Here is a 21,620-nt window from a genome sequence, read left to right on the forward strand (position 1 = left end):
TTCTTTAGAGAGTACAAGTCTATCCCATGGTGGGTGCCAATTGTTCTTACAAAGTCAAATGTGCACCTTGTACAAACTCCAAGGACACTTCAAATCTTCAATTCTCAAGGTATTCGTCCTCCTTGAGCTGGATAAAGATTGTGCTTCTAAAAGACACTTTGATGTCCAAGTTAGTCTAGTGCATCAACAAACCATAAATATTATTATTAATGAACGTAATTAGCATATCTCATAGAATATATTATTTATATTATTGTTCATGGAGTCTTACTTTGACGATTAGTTCTAAATTAGTATAATTAATCATAAATTATTATAAGTGACTCTGTAGACTTATAAGTTCAAATACTTGCTAATTTTAAATTAGTATAATTAATCATATATTATTATAAGTGACTGTATTGACAAAATAGAAATAAATTAAATACATATCATCTTAATATAATGATATTATCATAAATGAATCCTATAGTGATATTCAGTGGGGATACTTAATCATAACACATTGTACAATTTTAAAATTTGTAAGATGAGGTTTTGTGTTCCTTTTTAACCTTAAATATTTTTACATTATTGGAGTTAATTAAATAGGAGGGAAGGCTTATCTTCACTCCTTTTAAAAGCTCAAGATTAAAAGGGGCAGAAAACTATAACCGGCTTGCTTCTACTGCTTTTCTAGGTTTTTGTCTTCTTCCATCTCCTCTGAAGTTTTTCGCTGTTAAATTTCATTGTTCTTCTTTCATTTCGCATTTGATTTTTAGATTCGTGTTTTGTTTGATTTTTCGTGATGACCTAAAAGGGGTTTGAACCCTCTTGTACTTCGGAGCAGCCCAGTAAGTGTTATTTCGGGTGGTGACATCTATCGGGGCTTGCTCGCTGTGGTTTCATGAATGGCTGATTATTCTGTGTTATTGAATTATTTTTGGTTTGTAAAAGCACGCTTTGTAATCTGATAACCATGCTCACTCACCTCCACAACTTTCGTTCATGCAGCCATTACTGTCTTATTTCTTTTGCACTCTAAGTAGAAGAGATGGTGAGGCTCACTGCTGATTTGATATGGAAAAGCCCTCATTTTTTCAATCCAGTTAAAGAGCGTGAGTTAGATCTTCGAGGTACTCCTATCTTCCTCACACCTTTCCATCTCTCCCTTTTTACTATCCCTCTTTGATGATAACTTTGTCATGTTTTTTACAGGCAACAAGATAGCTGTAATTGAAAACCTGGGTGCTACTGAGGTGTGCAATTTAGTCTTCTTGTCTTCCTTTTAGTTTCCCACTTTCTCCTTGTATTGTTGAGGTCTTTTTCATTTGAAAGGATGTATTAGCTGATTCAGTTTTCACAATTTTGAGTTCCTTTGTATTTAATTTCCTTCAGGACCAATTTGACACCATAGATTTATCTGATAACGAGATTGTCAAACTGGAGAACGTACCTTATCTTAACCGGTTGGGTACACTGATCATTAATAACAACAGGATTACTAGAATTAATCCCAGCATTGGAGGTACGGTTTTTGAACTTTGAACTGCACATTCTTTCTTCTATTTTCCTCATTTTAGTGACCTTGTCTCTTCTGTCATTTTCATTGCAGAGTTCTTGCCAAAATTGCACACACTAGTTCTCACTAACAACAGAATTGTAAACTTGGTAGAAATTGACCCTTTAGCATCCATTCCAAAGCTGCAGTACCTTAGTCTGCTGGACAACAATATCACGAAGAAGCCAAATTATAGGCTTTATGTTATTAACAAACTGAAATCCCTCCGGGTTTTAGATTTCAAGAAAGTGAAAAGTAAGGTAATGTATTTTTTCCACTACCCATACTAATTTTTTATCGGGCTTGCTGTTTGAAATACCAAAGATAGGATGTTCTGTAGGTGTCTGTGTCTGTGTTAGAGTTATAAATCAGCATTTTGAGTGTATTTATGAAAGATAGGATGTTCTGGTAATGTCTGCAAGGTTTTGGATCTACCGATGATAGATATATTATTAGGTCTATTTCTTATTTCGAATTACACATGCTCTTCTATTATATTTCATTCTTTTTATGGTTACTTTAAATTAATAGGAACGGTTGGAAGCCAAAAGCTTGTTTGCTTTGGAAGATGTTATGGATGAAATTCAAAGGTTGCCACCCAAACCAGTTTCACCTGCTGAAACTCCAAAGGTTTCAGAAGCAGCTGAGGAACAACAAACACCAAAAGTGGTTGCTCCCACACCTGAGCAAATTACTGCTATCAAGGTGCAACGATGATACCTGAACATGTCATTTTATTTGTGGCTTATCACAGTAGGGTTGAACATGGCCCATATCCAACATGCTTTCATGCTTAGTTCAGATATATAATGTGTTCTCTCTTTCATCTGTTGATGCACTTTGATAAATTGTAGATGAGAAGATTTCCTTGTTTCTTACCCATATCTTCTCAGCAAACCATTGGAAGCTATTCCAAAAGTCCTAAACAGATATTTCCTTGGTTACCTGTGGTTTGACGTGTTTTTGGTTTATGCAGGCTGCCATTGTGAATTCTCAGACTCTTGAGGAGGTTGCTAGACTTGAAAAGGTGCTTACTTTTTTCTAAATTAGATAGTCGGTTATTGGATTTTAATTTTTTATTTGTGTCATACTCTTGCTTAAATTATATTGATGTTAATTTTAATGTATATCAATGTAATACTTATTAATTTCAATAATGGTGTGAACTAAAGAATGGTTTTAACTGTTGTAAACTGATTTTTCCTTGTTGAATTATTTAATTATTTAATCTATTATGAAAAGGACTATAATGATGCTATACATCTAATCCTTGTTCATGATTGCAGGCATTGAAGTCTGGCCAGCTTCCTGCAGATATAAAAGGCTTGAATGATAATATACTGTTGGATAATGTTACTGAAAAACCTGAAGATATGATTCATGATGACAGAGGTCAAGCTGATGGTGAATCCAATGGTACACAAGAGCATACAAATACTGATTCTACTTCAATGGAACAGGTACATGTTCATCATTATTCCTCCATGATCCATTCCCTGATTGAGTCCCCTCTTCTTGCTATATTGTTTGCCTGAATTTTCTAGTTTGGTTGTTGTTTTAACTTTACGTGACATGTTTGCACTGTACATGTCCTTATTTGAGGTTATACACAAATTTTGCTACTGTTTTATATGAAGATTAGCTTTTGCTATTGGTTTTTCTTGTAGTTGAGAATTTTGGAAATATGGATAAAGCTCAAGTGTGCCTTAGCTGAATCATATACATACATATATATATATACATACATACATACATATATATATATATATATATATATATATATATATATATATATATATATATATATATATATATATATATATGTACGTAGGTATGTATCTATGTGTATATATCTACACACATAGCTATTTATTGACTACATTGGAAAAGGTAAGTGTAATCAGTATACAACAGAAAAGAAAACAACTTTTCTAGTATCACCCTGAAGCTGGACATATAAATCACCAAGCTTGGAACACGTGAACTGGATCTGGAGTCCCTAAAAAACTTTGTTAGGATGTATGCAATTTGATCATTTGAACCATAGTTATTAAAATGGGTCTGGACTGGATTGTTCAACCAGTCCAACTGGGAACCAGTCTGGAGTACCTAGAAAAGTGAATGATATATATTTGTCTTCCTTTCTGCCGAAAAGTTTTAACAACGTGAGTGATTTCCCAAACAAATATTTTGTTAACTATTCTGGTCTATCAGGAGGCTGAGCAAGTTTACAAACTAGACCTGATCCTCCCAATCTACAAACCTGATTTTGATATCCACATCAAAACCCAAGAGCTTGTTCCATGAAAATCTAATCATCATATCCAATCAATGTAATGGCCAATTGTGAACTGCACCATAGCAAGAAAGAAGCAGATTGTGTGATGTTGGCTACAACGTAAAGAGCATCGTTGTAATCAAGACCATATATCTGACTGCATTTTTGGCAACTGATCTTTAAGATGATCCACAGTCCACCTCACTATTAGAAAAACTTGTAATAGGATAGACCCAGAACAAGAAATTACCTCTTCCAAAGAGGAAGTGAATCCAAACCTCATGTATTACTCACTTAAACAACTTGCATTTCAACTATCATAGTTTGTCGCCATTCAAGATGATAAAGTGCTTCAAAGGTATTTTTTTTAATAGAAATAGAGAACATTGAGGACACAAAGGAGTAATATAGACAAATGATGTTAACTGAATTATAAACGGGATGGGATTTCAAGTACATCAAATACCTATTGTAAGAGTCTTAGACCAACAAACGCTTCCACTTGAGGATTCATTGTGCGAGTGACACACAAAGGACATGAATTAGGTGGTAGGTCATGAATTGTGGATCAATTCTGTCTTGCTTGGTATGTGATTAGAGGTGGATTGTTAGTTAGATAGTGGTTTCGATTCTTTTCCTGGTTGGAAGTCTCCTGTAAGATGGAAGTGGAATCTTGCATTGAGAAAGAAAAGGAGTTTCTTCAAAAAAGGTAAAATTAGCACATATTGTCTAGTATTTTTGGAGAATAACATTGGTACACTTTTTTAAAATGAGCCCAGCTTTGCAAAGAGCTTTCGAAAACTTGGGGACACAATGGAAAAACAGGTACAACCAAAATCACGAGAAGCACGGTACAAGGATTCATTTGGAAAATTGATGCATGTTGGATTTTGTTTATAAGTGGTGAAGGTTGTCTATTTCTTTGAAAGCTGGAACCGATGACTACATTGCCAGTTATGAACATGAACCTTTGCATCAACCAATAAGGTTTGAGCAATCTCAATTAATTGTCTATTTTTCAATTCACCTACCCATTTTGTTGTTGGGTATGAAGACAAGAAGATCCTATTGCTAAGGCCTGAATAGATTCAACAGTATTTGACTTTCTTTTAGAGTACAAACGTTTGTGATTAAGCTTTCCATTGAAGGAGTCTCATGGCTAGTGAAATTTTAATCCCAAACATAGTTGAAACATGGGTTCATGCCCCTTAGAACAAAGACTGTAATGTAAAGCTTATAAACTTTTGCTTGTTTCCGTTTGGTGAATCAACTTTTAAGGATGTTTTCTACTGTTTGACTGCAGCTTGGGTTGGCATAAGCAACATATGAAATAATGTCATGGTTGGTTTGTTTGAGAGATGTTGGCTGTTGCGTTGCTTCTATGGATGTTGGATATTGTTGTGGATAGAAAATTCTTCCTAGGATTAGAGTGACTTTTCCTTAGAGCGTTTAAAATTGTCTGCCTCACATAGGTTATTTCCATTATATATAGACAATGCCCTTCCCATGATATAATTGAGAAAGTAAACAACTTTAGCAAATGAGAAGGCTAAGAATCCCTGATATTTGGCTATATTGTGTGATGCCCTGATTTCCATGTTAGCCTGTGTCTGTCTTAAATAGCGGCAACACTGCATAAATCTTAATAAATTTCCTTGTAATCGATCCAAAATTGATATGGGCTGCATACCAGTAGGGCCATGACTGATCCTAGGCTGAATGGTAAACAAACCTCGAGCCTAGAGCCCAAAAGTTCATAAGGGATCAATTTGAAACTGATCTCAGGCTAGATGGCACAAAACCCTCAAGCCTACAGTCGGAAAGGTTGATAGTAATCAATTTCAAACTGATCTCAGAAAGGACGGTACATATGCCCAAGCCTTGAGACCAAGAGGGTGAAAAGGATCTCTTATTCAGACATTGAATAATACGTGACACAATCACTTGTTTGTTTTAATCTGAACTGTTGTGTGTTACGAGGATTTTGTAATTATGGAGGTGGCTGCAATGTTTCACCAGTGAAATGTTGATCCCCTCTTTTGTAATTTTCTCCATCTTTTGCTCAAGGAACTGGAGCTTTCTAGGTATGCCATTGTAGCCTCATTTCATTTTTTTCTCTTTTTAGTTTTTCGTAGTTATGTCACTGTGCTTCCACAAATGGAATCTTATAAAGCTATATGTCCTTGGACTAAGAACAATGACTTAGAGTCACTGTCAGATTTAGCATCTGAAGAGGTTGTAGCTAGAATTCAGCAAGCGTGTGTTGTTGTCTAACAGGAACAGGGATGCTATTGTATGTGAACTCGCCACCGATGGAGAGCCTATTAGAAACAAAATTTACTTAAAACTCCAGTTGACTTAAAAACTAGTAGTGGTTTTAGTTGAATTCAACTCAATTCAATGCCCTGTTTCTTAACGTGAAACGAAACTTTTGAACAGATATTTTGACATGATTTTTCATGTTTCAATGCGAATCCTTGACGAAGAACATGAATTTTTTACATTCTAATTGACTAAACACAAGACGAGAACCAAAAGTAGTTAGTTTACAAACTTGCTTCATGAGTTTATGAGGACTAAACATCTGTATGATGTATACAGAGAAAGGGATATATAATAATCAGCTAAGTGAGTGGCATTTAATGATAAAAATTGTTCATGAGAGCGGATTTAATGCATTTGATGCTTGCAAATTGCAGCTAGCACTATTTTATGTCAAACATAATGAAGCATGGTAAAACTTGCATAACACCATGTATCCATTAAAATATAAATAGTTGAACAATATGGACAGGATCGAACGTAAAGTAATACTGTATGGCATAAATACCGTACGTATTATGTCCTGAAAATAGTGTATCTTGTCTCTTTTCAATGTATCTGTTTCATGCTGTATCAATGCTCTAAGCGTGCTTAAATTTTCATTTTATTTTTGTGCAGGATTAGAGTGAAGATTTTGAAGATGCCTCAGCACTTTAATGTCATGTTTGATCATAGTTTTATTGGTTTGGAATGGATTAAATTTGTTTAAACAGTGCAGGTGTAGTGTTAGTAATTTTACTTTATACAAGATCATTCATGGAAAATTCTTTCAGACGCTGATTTAATTTTTTTCCTTGAGTTAAAATGGTGTATGAGTGTCACGCGTAAATTGTTTAATCAATACAAGTTTGGAATGTTTTATTTTGTTGCTTTAAAAACCAGAACATGTAAAAATATGAGGAGCTTATTTTAATACTTTAAAAGGAAACATAGTATTATGTTTTTGGGTAAGCAACACAAAATGGTGGCAACTTTAGCCAATTTCAGTGGTCTTTAGAGGAACTAACTGGAAAATTTTTTTCAGCACTAATATTAGGACCAGTTGGGCAGAGTTTATTGGTTTACCTTTAGAATTAATTTCATAGATAATTTGTTTTCAGCGATGCTAATGAGTGCAGATTTGGGGAAGGTTACTAAACTTTTAGGAGTGCAAGTTTGTGTAGCTTTGACAGCTTGCATGTAGCTTGGATGATTATATTTTGATTATAATTTTTTTTAAGAAAGGATTGAATAATATAGACTAAGTATAAGATTAATTTTTCTTGTAGAAAATATAAATAGAATATTATTGTATTTATAATAAAGATAATATGGATTAAGTATGAAATACAATGATAGACAAAAACAATAATAAAAAAATAGAAGATAAAAATTTAAAAGATAATATTTTTAATATTTTCTCTGAAGAAAACGTGTACAAGTTATATATTTTTGTTACAAAATCTAATAAGGATGTGGTGAAATTATATATTAATTGATAATTTGAGTTAATGAACTCAATTTTAATATTTTTAAATATAATATATTTTTGAATAAAACAATAATTAATCTCAATATTATGGTCTTCTTAAGAAATAAGATTAGAATTTATATGAAGAGTAATCTAATTATCACATATAAGTATTTTTTGAATGATATTTTTAAGTTGTAATTCTTTAAGCAATTTTCTAAACTAAACAAGTTTACACTAAGTCTTGTCATGACGCTTTCTTTTTTGCTCTTCGAAGAGATAAAGTTCCCATTAAAGACATAATATTTGAAAATAGATATTCTACTAGAAGGAAATATTGCCCCCATTAACATCTTAATAACAAATAACTTTTGTATTTATTGGAAGAATATCAACGTTTCATCTATTTTTGTCGTTTGCTCTATTTCCACATACACGGCACAGTTTGGAAAGAAATAAACAATCAAGTGATTATACAGTATGGACACATCCACACCCTTATACACCCAAAAAAAGTTGGAGATGAGATACCTTCAAACTAATGACCAATATAAAATTGAGCCAACTTATACAACAGAACTTATAGTGAATGTGTCATATTTTCATAATCCATGTAGCTGACCAATGTCATTATATTATATCTTTTAATGCAGGTGTTCGTTCTAGTAGCTGCAAATTTTCATGAAAGTGAAAACAAAACACTGAATCAATATCCTCTATCATCTTTCTACATTTTCTTTTTTAACAGTAGCAGGGCAGAGGTATATTAGCCCGATAATTATAATAACCACCATTGAAATCATTATCCGATTTTTAATTTATCAAGATGAAAAGGAACCTATTATCTAAAAGAAAATATTGAGTTATGAAATCAATCACTAGAGGCACCCAAACATCTCCAGCTGGAGAATGGGATAAAATGGTGCATTAAACATCGAATGTGGAGTAATTTGAATGTGATAAAGAACCAGTTCAGCAGAAACCGAATCCTGTCTTGGTAGCCTTCATTTAAGGCAATAAATCACAATTTTAGGGCAACATCTAAGTTCACCCGTATTAACCAATGTCTTTCATCTCTCTTCCCTTTTCCTTACAATCTCCAACATTAATCCAGTGAAAATATAGGGAAATAATAATGAACCTCCAGTAAATTGGATATTTGACTTCTGAGTAATTATGCCATCAGTGTGTGTTTCAATAGTGACTATAGTCATGAAACAGTTGAAGTAGTAAAGATAAAGAATCTACGTATCTTGTGAAACTGAAAGAATGGATGATGATGATATTACCAGTAATCACCACATGAACATGAGCCGTCTTTAAAATGGTGGAATCTATTAATATCTCTAACTATAATTTCCCTTGAGACAATTTTACATACAAATTTGAGAAAGGTGTGGCAGTCAACACAAATTCGTATATTCTTTTTCACCCTTATAGGGGCACCGGGTGGCATAGCAATTAATCCAAAGGCCACAGCAAGTTTCTCACTGTGGTGATATAAGAGTTTCTCCTTTTCACTTCTGTTCACATTATGTATATCAATCTCTACAACGGGACTATATCCAGCCTTACTTAGAAGGTCACCCAACTGATCCAATTTAGCATATATTTCATCACTTCTAGAATGACTCCTATCTCCAACGATGAAAGTGTATACCTTGTCTTTGATCTCAATCCAACTCATTCCGGGTTCCTTCTTCACCTTGCTGTCTTTCATTACCTTTCTAACCTTAGCAACATTTTCCCACATCCCTGCAGAGGCATAGATGTTTGCAAGGAGAACGTGGGTACCAGATTTATCTGGCTCTAGATCATAAAGCATCTCTGCAGCTTTCTGACCGAGTTCTATATTTTTATGGATTCTCGCAGCTCCTAGAAGTGCCCCCCAAACTGAGCCATTGGCCTCAAAAGGAATGGAATTTACAAGCTCCACTGCTTCATTTAATTTCCCAGATCGTCCAAGGAGATCAATCATACAAGCATAATGCTCTTGTGTGGGTTTAATACCAAACATTTCCTCCATTTTTTCGAAATATTGCCTGCCCTCGTTTACCAAACCAGCATGATTGCATGCACAAAGAACACTAACTAGAGTAATATGGTTGGGAGGCACACCAACTCTAAGCATTTGATTGAACAACTGAAGAGCCTCTTTGCCATGGCCATGCTGAGCATATCCTCCAATCATTGCAGACCATGAGACTATTCCTCTGTTTGGTATCTCAAAAAAGGCACGATCAGCATCCTCTATGCTTCCACACTTAGCATACATATTAACCAGAGAGTTGCTGGCAAAAATATCACACATAAATCCAAACTTGATGGCATGGACATGTAATTGTTTCCCTTGCTCATATGCAGACAACTTTGCACATGCATTTAAGAGAGAACTGCAGATAAATGCATCTGGCTTGATATCTGCATCTTGCATTTGTAAATATAGCTTTAAAGCCTCCTCCCCATCGCCATATTGAGAATATGCTGTTATCATGGATGTGTAAGCCACCAAATCTTCCCAAGTACGCTCTTCAAATATTTTTGAAGCTTCATCTATATGGTTACATTTTCCATATGTGTCAAGAAGGCTGTTTATAACATAGAAATCTGAATAAATTCCAGATTTGATGGAAATTGAATGAATCTGCTTACACACCTTAATTGCCAGCAAGCTGGCCACAGATTTGAGAACTGTTGAAATAGTAGTTTGATTGAAATCTATATCTTCATTGTACATTTTAGAAAAAAGTGAGACAGCTTCTAAGTCATCCCCACACTGTGAGTAACCAGAGATCAAAGCATTCCATGCAATAACGTCCTTCTTTGGCATCGAATCGTAAGCTCTTCTCGCATCATCCATCATTTCACACTTGGAATACATATCTATGAGTCCAACAGAAGCATACAAATCTGAATCAGCAACCCTCTTTATCAAACAAGAATGTAACTGTTTACCCAGTTCCCTGAACCTCGTTACAGCACAAGCCTTTAAAGCGCTCGAAAGTGTAAACACATTGGGAGAAGTTCCTGAGCTATTCATCTCATCCAACATCATTAAAGCCAAATCATTACGATCGTGAAGAACACAACCAGCGATAACTGCATTCCAAGAAACAACATCAGGGTGTGCAATTTCCTGAAAAACAGCAACCGCACCTTCAATCTCCCGCGCCTTAGAATACGTGTCAACTAACGCATTTGCGGAAAACTGATCCAAATCAAGCCCCATCTTCAGCATAAGTCCATGAAGCGTCCTTCCTAGACCACCATCCTGCAACCCCGCACAGACATTCAATATGATGGAAATGCTGAACTCATTAGGCCTTATTACACTCCTCATCATTTCCTTAAATAAATCTACAGCCTCACCTCTCAGCTCACTCTGCACATAACAAGAGAACAAGGCATTCCATGAAACAACATTTTGCTCCACAATTCCTCCAAATAACCTCTTAGAATCATCTAGCAACCCACACTTAGCATACATAACAACCAAAGTGTTACCAACAAACCCATCAGACTCGAACCCCGTGACCACAGCCATCCCATGAACCTTCCTCCCCATGTTCAAATCTCTCTTCATCGAGCATGCCTTAAGCACGCTTGGGAAGGTATACTCATTGCACTTAACACCCAACAAGAACATCTCATTAAACAGCAACAGTGCCTCCTCCACAAACCCATTTTGCACATACCCAGATAGCAATGAAGACCAAGAAACCACATCTGGCTCAAAACTTTCATCAACCAGCTTGCGGGCATACCTAAAACGACAACACTTGGAATAGAGAGTTACCAGGTAATTCCTGAGACCTGGATGGCGGGAAAGTCCAAACTTGATCAAGTGGGCATGGAGTTCCATACCTGAAGTTAGCGACTTTGCAGCAACACATTGTGATAAGAGGTTTGAATAGGATACAGGGAGTTTGGTGAGGCTTTGTGAATCTTTTAATATGGCGCAAGGAGACGCGGTTTGCACATTGGAGGTTTTGAATGACATATAGAGACGTTGAAGAGTACTGTGAGGAAGGAAATTGATGCCCCAAAACCTTGGAGATGTTTTATTCATTGACAACATGATATTGTTATTGCAATTGCATTAGTTACAGCCAAGGAAAGAGGCGTCTTCTCTCAAAGTATGAAGAGAAATTTTGAGATTTTGCAGGAATCGTTATATGATGCTGTTTTATTCTGCTTCTGATTCTCACACTGATTATGCGATTGATACTGCTGCTATCATAAGTACGAGGAAAATGATTATGATGTTTTTGCAACTCAACTCCATTGCTGCTTCTGTTTTCTGATTGTGTTTGTCTCAAAACACTTGGGTTTGTTATTTCTTTTTGATGAAAAACGAAAAACTTCGGGAATCTATTTTCACTTAAGTAATTCATGCAATAAACATAATTATTTATTCTAATATTATTAGTTATTTAGATTTATTTGTATTTACATGTAGTTTTATTTTATAATTAAATTAAAACTTTGGTTTATTTTTCTTAAATTGTAAATCTTATTTGAATTTAATTATAATTTTAAAAATTTTAAATTTTCACTCCTGTCATCTCAAAATTGGGATGTGAATGAAATCTCAAATTTTGACATGTTTTAATCACATAACATAAAATATATGTTTATTGAAAAATTAAATCAACAATACTTTATCAAAAGACAAATTTGTCAGTAAATTCGTCGATAAATATAAATTATCAACAAAAATGTCTATCAATAAATGCAACACATGTATCCATCAATAATTCCATTGATAATTTGTATTTATCAACGAATATGAGATTATGGGTAAACATTTGTCTATAAAATACGTTTGTCCTTAATGAATGTTATATTCATATTTTGAAATATGAAGGTAATATTAAAGTTTTGTAATTCCTCTTGAATGAATTTGGGAAAGGGTGATTGAGGGGATTTGAGAGAATTTGAAGGTAAATTTTGTTATTGTTTATTTGAGTGAAGTTGGAGGTAAATGAGAGTGGATTTGAAAGTAAATTTTTTTAATCTGGCACGTCAATCAAATCCTACACTAATTCTTACAAACTTTACTTCAAAATTCACTTTCACTTACCTCCAAATCCACTTAAACAAACAACAAAAAAATTTACTTTTAAATCTTCTCAAATCCCCTCAATCACTCTCCCCAAATTCATTCAAATGAACAATGCCTTAATGATTTTTTTTAATTGTGTTATTAAAATAATTTAAGAGTAATTTTTCCTTTCTCAATTTTTTTCGTTTTCTTTTCAATTTATCTTTTTATCTTTTTTTTTTTTAATTCTTCAATTTTTTTTCTATCTACTTAAATTTTTTTAATGTTTTTTTCTTAGTCACTTAGACATTCTCACCACGAAAGAAATTTTTTATTTATGATATTTTTGGTTGTTTACATTTGTTAACAATAAGACATTTATGTGAGAGACATATATTTACATCAGACAAAATTTCTAAGGTAATTTTATGTTAAACCTTTTAATACTTAAGGTAAATTTTTGGTATTTTCTTAAAATGATTCAAGCTTATAAGAAAACCTTAAATATGAAAAAATATCAATTGAACAAATTTGTCCTACCTACATGAATCACAGATGACTATATGTATAATAAAAAAAATCATAATATAATTATTCATGCTATTAAGATTCTCAAAAACAACTATGAATATATGAAGCATATATCACAATTATGCATTTGACCCACAAAATTTTAATGCAATCGGAACAATGCGAAACACTCACAACCACTACAAAAAAACTCATTAACAATAAAGAAAAATATTATTAAGTTTCCCAAAACAATCACAATTTCAATATAAATAAAATAGATGTTTAGAAAACTAATTGAACAAAACCGTTCTCCATGAGAATAAAAGAGAACACAAATACAATCAAACAAAACTATTCTCCATAAAAAACCACCATAAAGACAATAAAGTCTCCTTTGTATCTAGGATAGTTATTAATGAAGAGAAAAGTCATGCACACATGTTTTCAAAAATTAAGTAAGAAAGTAAAGTTTCACACAACTTTTTAAAATATCACTTAGGATGAATCTTATATGATCAAACATGAAAAATGTTCATTTACATTACACTCTCATATCTTAACAAGAATGAAATTTTTATATTTGATCATAAAAAATTAAATAAAAAAAATATTTTTATTTAAAAAAATGTCATTGACAATCATAAATATCACTAATTGATCAATGTTACAATAATCTCTCTTAAGTATTTGTAATAATATTGTATATCTTTTTTACTAATTGACATGTTTCTGCTCATGTTCTAGTGAAAAAAATTATAATTTTTGTATTCTTGAAATGAAATGAGGGTGAAATTTATCTCTAAATAACTTATGTAAGCTAATGATATAAAGAAAAAAAACTAAATATAAAACATATTATTGCAATAAAACAACATAACTAAATTATTAACAAAAAAATACTTCATTAATATCTAAGTTACACGTATATTATTCGCAAAAATAAACACTTCATTAATACTTAAATTACATGTATATTATTCTTGAAATGTTATACACTCTTTCTCTCCGATTCACCTTTAATTAAAAGGAAAAAGTTTTCAATCAACCTATGAAAAATAATTTACAAAATAAAAAGTAACAAGTTTATGTTTAACTCAAATGGTCAAGAAACGAAAAACTTTAAAAGAACATAATTATTTTTTTAAGAAAAAAAGTAGTTAACAATGCAGTGAATAGTAGGAGTGACTTTTAACAATATTATGCACAGAAATGTTTTCTATGAATGCATTCATGGAAGTGCCAAGTTGCTCTGAGCTAAGTTTGTGACCATCTTATTCGATTCCTCTTTAATGCCACGTGTCAGAATCTACTCAGCCAATTCTAAGTATTAATTTTCCTCTGTATTATTACATTGATCGAGAAAAGGCAGAAAGTGTGAACTAGATGTGTTGGTGCCGCACCATTTGCTCGTAACTTATTTCTTGCATGATCATTTAATACTCATAACTCATCTTTGGATGCTCCATCTCTTCCATGGTCATTGAATGATGCATATGCCTTGATTATTGACTCGTAAATTTCAATCCCTTTCAAGTATTCATCTTTGTGTAGAAACTGCGTAAAGGAGAAAAAAAATTCATGTCAAATTTGAACTCCAAACTAAATACAGTTGACTGCTGATAGAAGGACATCAGTGCAGTTCATACCCAAAAAGAAGAAAAAAACAATGTCAATTCCTATCTCAGTGATGTGAGACAATCTTTCCAAACAAAGGTGGTTTTGTTGAGTCCCACATGTCGTACTTAAGATTTGAGGCTCTCCCACTTTACAGAAATAATTTGGTTTACATTCTTATTTTATGTTCAAGTATTGATAATTGATGTTTTCTATATTCATTTGGGTGTTAGGTTACCTTGGGAATCAATAAGAAGTAATTTCTACTAATTGAAGCACGCTCAGACAAATACACAACCAGTTTTAGGTAATTCTACAGTCAGTTTAGGTAATTTTGACACCTCAATTTCCATTCACGAACACTCAAAAAATATTTTATTATTCAACATGCAATTTTTACATGAGAAAATTGCAAACTCTCAAATCAACCTCCCATTTTTATAATAGTTTTTTACTTTTTCCTTCTTCATCTTCAGATATTTAATGTACGATGTTCACTTGAGAACAGAGTAAATTGGATTAAAGTGCAAACCAAATATATGATGATACGAGTATAAGTTTAAAGGAAAAAAGGCAATGTGGGAAGTTTAGTAAGATGTATGGTGTACGAAAGGAAGAAGTGGAAACGTATTTCATGGGGTCCACTAGTACACATCCAATGATTGGGATCTTAACAGAATTGTTGAGTGGCAGGTGGGCTGGAGGTGGGAGGATCTAGTGAGGAATATTTTCTGTTTTGAAGAGAGAGAAGGGAAGAATATAGAGGGGAGGGGAGCATATGTTGGGGGAAGGCAGGGAAGTGGAATTTGGGACTTGGGACTCAGGTCATTGTATCACGTATAGTGAGTGGATCTTCTCCTCTGTAGTGTTTGGACAGAGTGAGCAATAATATAGGAATTTCTTTTATCTTTTCTCCTACTCTGTGCTGATTGCTATCACATGATATATGAGTGAAGTTGTCAAAGAGAAAATTGAAAGCCGTTGTGGATGTCAGCATTTAAAGGAAGTGACATGTTAGAAGATTCACATAAAGCATAATGAATTACTCGACGTAGAACTAGATCTTGAGGTTCTCTCAGGTAATGGACTAGTCTTTTGGATTGGGCTATCTCATTGTCCTTAAATCCTAACAGTTTTGTGTAAACACCAACCTTCTCTTATGATTCCCTCTATTCCAAGACAATAGTACTTTTAGTTTTCAAGTTATCTTTCATAACAATATTCCTACATATAATTAAGAGTAAGCAATAAAGAATACTTACATTGAAAAAAAATAACAAAAACAATAGTTGGAAAGTTAAGGGTACTTTTGACTAAATTCGAATTAATTGAATTGAACCTGAAAAGACTATTGTTTTAGAATCAAGCAGATATATTCACTGACTCTTACATGTTTATTGTTACACTTTCTTTACCAAAACTATGCTCTGATCTGGCAGACAAGGGTTTTCTCAAGAGGCTAAAGTCAACCCCAGGATGCCAGTGTATGAGGTCTATTGCAAGCTTCAGTTCTAAATAACAAATCAGATATATGATTCTAAAGACAATGATAACTCTTATGCAAATAAGCTCACTGACAAAACAAGAAATTATGCATACAATAAATTAAAGGAATCACCTCATTATGGTCATGGAGTAGAATAGGGGTGTTTGCCATAGGTGAGAATCCAATTGCTGGTAAACCAAGGTAACGGAAGTAGCGTGAATCTGTTGCTGCAGGAAAGACCTCCGGCTTACCAAGTTTACCACCAGCCATTTCGACAGCATTTTCAAGAAGGCTCCACCAAGGATTGGAACTATCGGTTTTTGTGAGGAGTGGTTTCCCAGATTTGCTGTGAGTGGATGCCTTTTGTTTGAACTGCCCAAGCTAATTTAAATTAGATGAAAAATCCGTTAAGGGGGCGGGGGGGCTGATCTACTCTAAAAATGAGGAAAGTCTAATGGTCAATCATGTGGTATGCAGAAGAGAATTTGAACAAACGTGATCACCCATACCATCACAAAGACAACAGCATGGCACTTTATAACCATTCTTTTAAAAGTCAGTTTATTCCAAAAACATCTATCCATGTCATAACCATCATCACAACGACCTTCATAAAGGCAGGTCAATCTGGGAAAAATTGAACACCCATTTTAAATAAGTTATACTTCAATTCAAGATTAAACCCCATCCTACAAGCAAACAAATACTTTCATGTCTTCAGCCTTTGTTTGAATACTATAACAATCTAAATTTATTTATCAATTTCAACTCATTTCGTTTCATTTATTTCTAGCATAAGCTTTACAGTCCATATACATATTTAAGTATGAGTTGTGGGATCACCGGAAAAAAACTTGAAATGATCAGAAAGTAAGGACCAGAACAAAACTGAAACAACTGATACAAAATAAACTTTTAATGAACCGAGTACACCATACTTCATTAGACACAAACCACACAAAAGAATGATTAGATACCAGAATATCTAGCCATATAAAGAAGTAAGAGGCACATATCTACCTTTCCTGAGTGCTTGTATATACTTGGTAATGAAAATATAGTTTTATCTACTATTTGTTTTCAATGCTTAGGACCCCAGAATTTTCAATGTTTTTCTGTTGTTTAGTTTTCTTTTTTTTTTGGTTTTCTTTGTTCTAGAGCACTAGACAGCAAGCATTACCCTTGACTTTCTCTTATTCTTTTTCTAGTTGAAAAGGTTCTTTAGAAAGGGAACTTTAAGTTTAACTTAAAAGTCACAAAACAATAGTTGATGAAATGAAAGGTTACTAGGATACACATTGATAAAGTGAACTTTAAACATAACTCAATATCACAATACCACAAAATTTTCAAAGAAGTTTGCAACTACTTATATCCTATTACTTGATCATAAATCTAGTCAATATCCTATAATTTGATTATATATCACTAGTCGATATCCTATAATTTGATCATATCTGTATGAGGTGAAAACATGTTGCAGAAGGTCAAGGTCATATCTAATATGTTCTAGTGCATAAGTTCTATAAGAAAGAAGACAAGGTTCCTGAGTGCAAATTTCAAAGGTGAAAAAGTCAAGCAGTGAATCTACTATAAGCTGGGTGCATTAAAAAATACACTAGATGGAAGAAATATATAGAGGAAAGAGTGGATAATTAGCTAATTACAGAGAATGACATATTGCGGGACGAAGGTGCCCATTCTTCAGCAATGCGTCTCTCCAAGGATTCCGGATCAGCAGTAGGTGGCACTCGAATGTCGAATCCAGCTTCTGCTTCAGACGGCTGCAAATTCATCACAAAACCCTGGCAAAGCAAAAGGCAAAATAGAATACAATCATCAGATACTGCCATTCACTCAATCATGATGATGATGGATTGAGACATGTGGAATGTGTCGACTAATCAAATTGTAACCATGTTGAGGAAACACAGTCAAATGTTAGGGAACATTGCTGTTGTGTTGTAGTGTATGTATTGTATGAGAAGAAGAAAAGGGAGTGGTGAACTTACAGTGGGAGATGGAGTTCCAGCCTTGAGAAAGACCATGTTAACAGAAACAACTTCGCCTTCGGCCTTGAAGCCGGCTTTGATGAGGTCGAACTGGGAGGCGCGAAACCTTCTGATAGCTTCAATGCTCTTGAGGAGATTCTCCATGGCAGAGTTATCATAAAGCTTGGATCCATGGCCGGGAGCCCCAACGGCCTTGATGACCAACCACCAGGGGCTTCTCTCAGCGTAGAAGGCCCTATAATGGGCGTCGGGGGAAGCCAACCCTTCGTCAAGCACCACGCCCACATTCATCCGTTGGAAAATCTCCGATTGGGCTAACTTCTCAGCGCCGTCGTGGCCGCCGATCTCCTCGTCGGGTGCGAAGGCGAGGTAGATAGAGCGGAGAGGGTGGAAATTTCGGGCCTTGAGACGGCGGAGGGCTTCGAGGTACTGCATACCGACGCACTTCATGTCCTGAGAGCCGCGGGCGAAGATGCGGCCTTGGGAATCGAGGTGGGCGCTGAAGGGGTGGTGGGTCCACTTGGAGTGCTCGGAGGGAACGACGTCGGTGTGGGAGTAGAGGAAGATGGAGGGAAGGTGGGGATTTGTGCCCTCCCATTTCAGAAGAACCAGAGGCTTCCCTTCCACAAACTCTATGCTTTGGGATTCCAGAGAGAGCCTTTTCCCTTCCGATATCAGAAATTCCGCTGCTTCCTCGTATCGCGGGCTGGGTTGGGCAGTGTTGATTTTCAGGTACTGCTGGAATCTTGATATGATGCTGCTTTCTCCTGATTCTGATTCTGACGCTTCTGCAGTTAATATCAAAACTGTGAGGAAGATGAACGTGATGTTTCTGCAACTCAACAACTCCATCATCGCTGCTCACTACTTCGCCTTCACCGTCTCCTCTTCTGTTCCGTTGGGTTCTATGTGTGCCCTCGCTTCTGTATATAACTTATCAACAAGATTTTGTTTTAACTGAGACAGTAAATAGTTACATTGCGTCCGAAAATATTAGACATCACTATACTAGATAGACATCACTGCTCATAATTCATATCCGGATAATTTATATCTGGACCCCCTTAGGCACTAGTGTATAGAAATGGTTTTTTTAACACTCTCTTTAGTAACGTGACATTTTTTAAATTTTAGCTTATAGATCTCGGTGGAAAGAATCAAGTTGTTCACTTGAATGAAAGCAAAATTTTTTTTGTTGTTTATTTGAATGAATTTGGAGCTAAGTGGGGTAAATTTGAAAGTAGTAAAGTTTGTGAGAATTAGTGTAAGATTTGATTGACGTGACAGATTAAATAAATTTACTTCCAAATCTTCTCTCATTTACCTCCAAATTCACTCAAATAAACAACAAAAAAAATGTACCTTTCAATCCTCTCAAATCCTCTCAATCACTCTCCTCAAATCCATTCAAGTGAACAAAGCCTAAAAGTTATATGGCTTGAGTTATAGGAGCAACGGAAGTCATATATTTTACAAAGTAAACTTTTTTTTTAAAAGGGTTTGTGACCTCGATTTTTCCACAATTGAAGTTATTCACCCTGCAAATTTCACTCATCACTTGAAAATCTAACATTTTAGCTGGCAATTTTCTCATAATGGTTTTATTGCCTTGATTATGTAGGGAATTGATGTCATAAACCCTAAAAAGTCCCATTTATCCCTGCAACGTATCAACTTACAACTTTTTTGAAAATGGTCTATTGTCTCAATTATGCCTGGAACCGAGGTTATAGAATCTTTCTCCAAAAGGCTATTAGTTGAAACGTCATACTTGCAAAGAAAATTTTTTAAGGTTTATTGTCTCGATTCCCATCCTAACCAAAGCAATATATGACTTTTGGCTTCGGGTCTTCCAGAGTCGAGACCATAGACATACTCTGACCCATTTTTAATATTTAAAGTATAATTCTTTTGCAGACTTTTGACATCGGTTAATTAAGAATAAGAATCGAGACAAAAAAGTTGAACGAAATTTCAAAATTACCATTTTAATTTATTTTTGAATTTTTTTTGTGCAACTTTAGGCTTCGTTAGGTGTAAAACTAAGGTTGTAGACACTATATTGTCTCGGTTTTAAGTTTAACTAAGACAATATCTCCTGTCAGAGTTAAATTTGTGTGAAAACGCGAACAATTCATTTTCTTCATTCTTCCTCTGGTCTTTCAAAAAGAGTCGCGACTGTGAATTACTCACTGCAATCTTGTGCACTGCCGCAGTGACTATTCACTCTGTTATTCTTCTCCACTCGTTACGCTTGTCCTTTTGCATGTTTTTATCCGATCAAATTTGACTTTCGTCGTCGTGGTTAAAGTCATTTCTTCCATTTTTTTTTTGCATTTTTGGATTGTTTTTATACATTTTTTTATTGTTGGTTCTTCACACTAACTTTTAGTTGTGTTTGTGTTTAGGTATTGTATTTTTGTGGTAAAATTTGTTTAATTCCAAAACGCGGATAATGGCATCTTCTCCATTGTAGTATGCTTTTTCATTCTCCGAAGTTCCTATTAATTACTTTTGTTCATTTTTTTATGTCGGATATATAATTATGTATGATTAAATATAGGGTTAAATATGTTTTTAGTCCCTAAACTATTGACCGTTTCTGGTTTTCGTCCCTCTTCCAAACTAAGGTACGATTTGGTCCTCAATCTTTAAAAAACGTTTGTTTTAGTCGAAAAAAATTAATACTTTAAGTTGTTAATATTGAATTCACTTTGACATTATCCAAATAATTTGACCAAACGGTTACAAAAATTTCTGAATTCCAAAACAAATTTTAACCCTAAACAATTCACTTGACGTTAAATAATTGACCCTACGTCTCGAAACATTATCATTACACTTTCTCTAGCTTTCGCATTTTTAGTATTCTGGAAAGTACATATTATCCCGCAAAATAATTTGAAGCTTAGACTACTATAGTTTCAGGTTCTTATTTTTGCTGAGTAAACGAAGTTTTATGATTAAAGCTTTGAAATTTAGTTTCCAAGATTTTAGACACTAGATCGTGGAGCATATACTATTAACCAGAAATATGCTTTGGAATTTAGTTTCTGGAAATGTTTAAAATTCGTTTTGGAAGCTGAATTCTGTGGGATACATAGGAAACCTAATTTTCATTTGTTCCACATCTTCACATAAAGTAATGCAGTTGCATCGTACACCACACAATGAAGGGTATTGCAATTCTTTGTCATTTGCTGTCCAAATTTTGTCCACAAATTCGCACTTTGTATATATGTACATGTTTCTTAGTTTGCTCGCTTTACCTTTAACACTTCACGCTTCAACTTAGGACCACAGCCTTGTGTCTTTAAGCACCTCCATCAACCCAACCCTTATCTGTTTCAATCATTACGTT

General features: G+C 34.3%; 2 protein-coding genes and 1 pseudogene across 4 annotated transcripts; 1 reads left to right on the plus strand and 2 right to left on the minus strand.

The window, feature by feature from the left end:
- The first annotated feature begins 540 nt into the window (after nucleotides 1-540).
- On the plus strand, nucleotides 541-7,004 carry LOC124839766 (U2 small nuclear ribonucleoprotein A'-like). Of its 2 annotated transcripts, none has more exons than XM_088095538.1 (9): nucleotides 541-679; nucleotides 994-1,115; nucleotides 1,198-1,238; nucleotides 1,378-1,507; nucleotides 1,595-1,800; nucleotides 2,072-2,245; nucleotides 2,517-2,567; nucleotides 2,827-3,000; nucleotides 6,759-7,004. In XM_088095538.1, the coding sequence occupies exons 2-9, from the start codon at nucleotides 1,034-1,036 to the stop codon at nucleotides 6,762-6,764; spliced, it is 864 nt and encodes a 287-aa protein (XP_087951664.1). In that variant the 5' UTR covers nucleotides 541-679; nucleotides 994-1,033; the 3' UTR covers nucleotides 6,765-7,004. The 2 variants fall into 2 exon arrangements, with proteins under 2 accessions (XP_087951664.1, XP_087951663.1); XM_088095537.1 differs by lacking the exon at nucleotides 541-679 and adding an exon at nucleotides 686-833.
- A 1,837-nt stretch (nucleotides 7,005-8,841) lies between these two features.
- LOC124848350 (pentatricopeptide repeat-containing protein At4g14850 pseudogene) lies at nucleotides 8,842-11,893 on the minus strand (annotated as a pseudogene).
- Nucleotides 11,894-14,259: 2,366 nt separating this feature from the next.
- LOC148196530 (uncharacterized) lies at nucleotides 14,260-19,195 on the minus strand. 2 transcript variants are annotated; one of them, XM_088094736.1, is made up of 4 exons: nucleotides 18,260-19,195; nucleotides 17,915-18,052; nucleotides 16,380-16,628; nucleotides 14,260-14,701 (listed from the first exon to the last, which is right to left on the minus strand). In XM_088094736.1, exons 1-4 carry the CDS (start codon nucleotides 19,112-19,114, stop codon nucleotides 14,588-14,590), a joined length of 1,356 nt encoding a protein of 451 aa, XP_087950862.1. In that variant the 5' UTR covers nucleotides 19,115-19,195; the 3' UTR covers nucleotides 14,260-14,587. The 2 variants fall into 2 exon arrangements, with proteins under 2 accessions (XP_087950862.1, XP_087950863.1); XM_088094737.1 differs by having other exon boundaries at nucleotides 16,380-16,619; nucleotides 18,260-19,191.
- Between the last annotated feature and the right edge of the window lie 2,425 nt (nucleotides 19,196-21,620).

Source organism: Vigna umbellata, chromosome 7, assembly GCF_029865625.1.
Source record: "Vigna umbellata cultivar VRB3 chromosome 7, Vumbellata_1.0, whole genome shotgun sequence".
Taxonomy (NCBI): Eukaryota; Viridiplantae; Streptophyta; class Magnoliopsida; order Fabales; family Fabaceae; genus Vigna; species Vigna umbellata.

Bases quoted from the DNA above. Each gene is read 5' to 3' on its own strand.
- LOC124839766 (XM_088095538.1), top strand. From the start codon at position 1,034: ATGGTGAGGCTCACTGCTGATTTGATATGGAAAAGCCCTCATTTTTTC. The intron at 1,239-1,377 runs GTGTGCAATTTA...AATTTCCTTCAG, and splicing joins AAAACCTGGGTGCTACTGAG to GACCAATTTGACACCATAGA. The intron at 2,568-2,826 runs GTGCTTACTTTT...TCATGATTGCAG, and splicing joins AGGTTGCTAGACTTGAAAAG to GCATTGAAGTCTGGCCAGCT.
- LOC148196530 (XM_088094736.1), bottom strand. From the start codon at position 19,114: ATGATGGAGTTGTTGAGTTGCAGAAACATCACGTTCATCTTCCTCACA. The intron at 16,629-17,914 runs GTAATTAGCTAA...AATTTAAATTAG, and splicing joins CCCGCAATATGTCATTCTCT to CTTGGGCAGTTCAAACAAAA. The intron at 14,702-16,379 runs GTGATTCCTTTA...TCCTTTACGCAG, and splicing joins TACTCCATGACCATAATGAG to TTTCTACACAAAGATGAATA.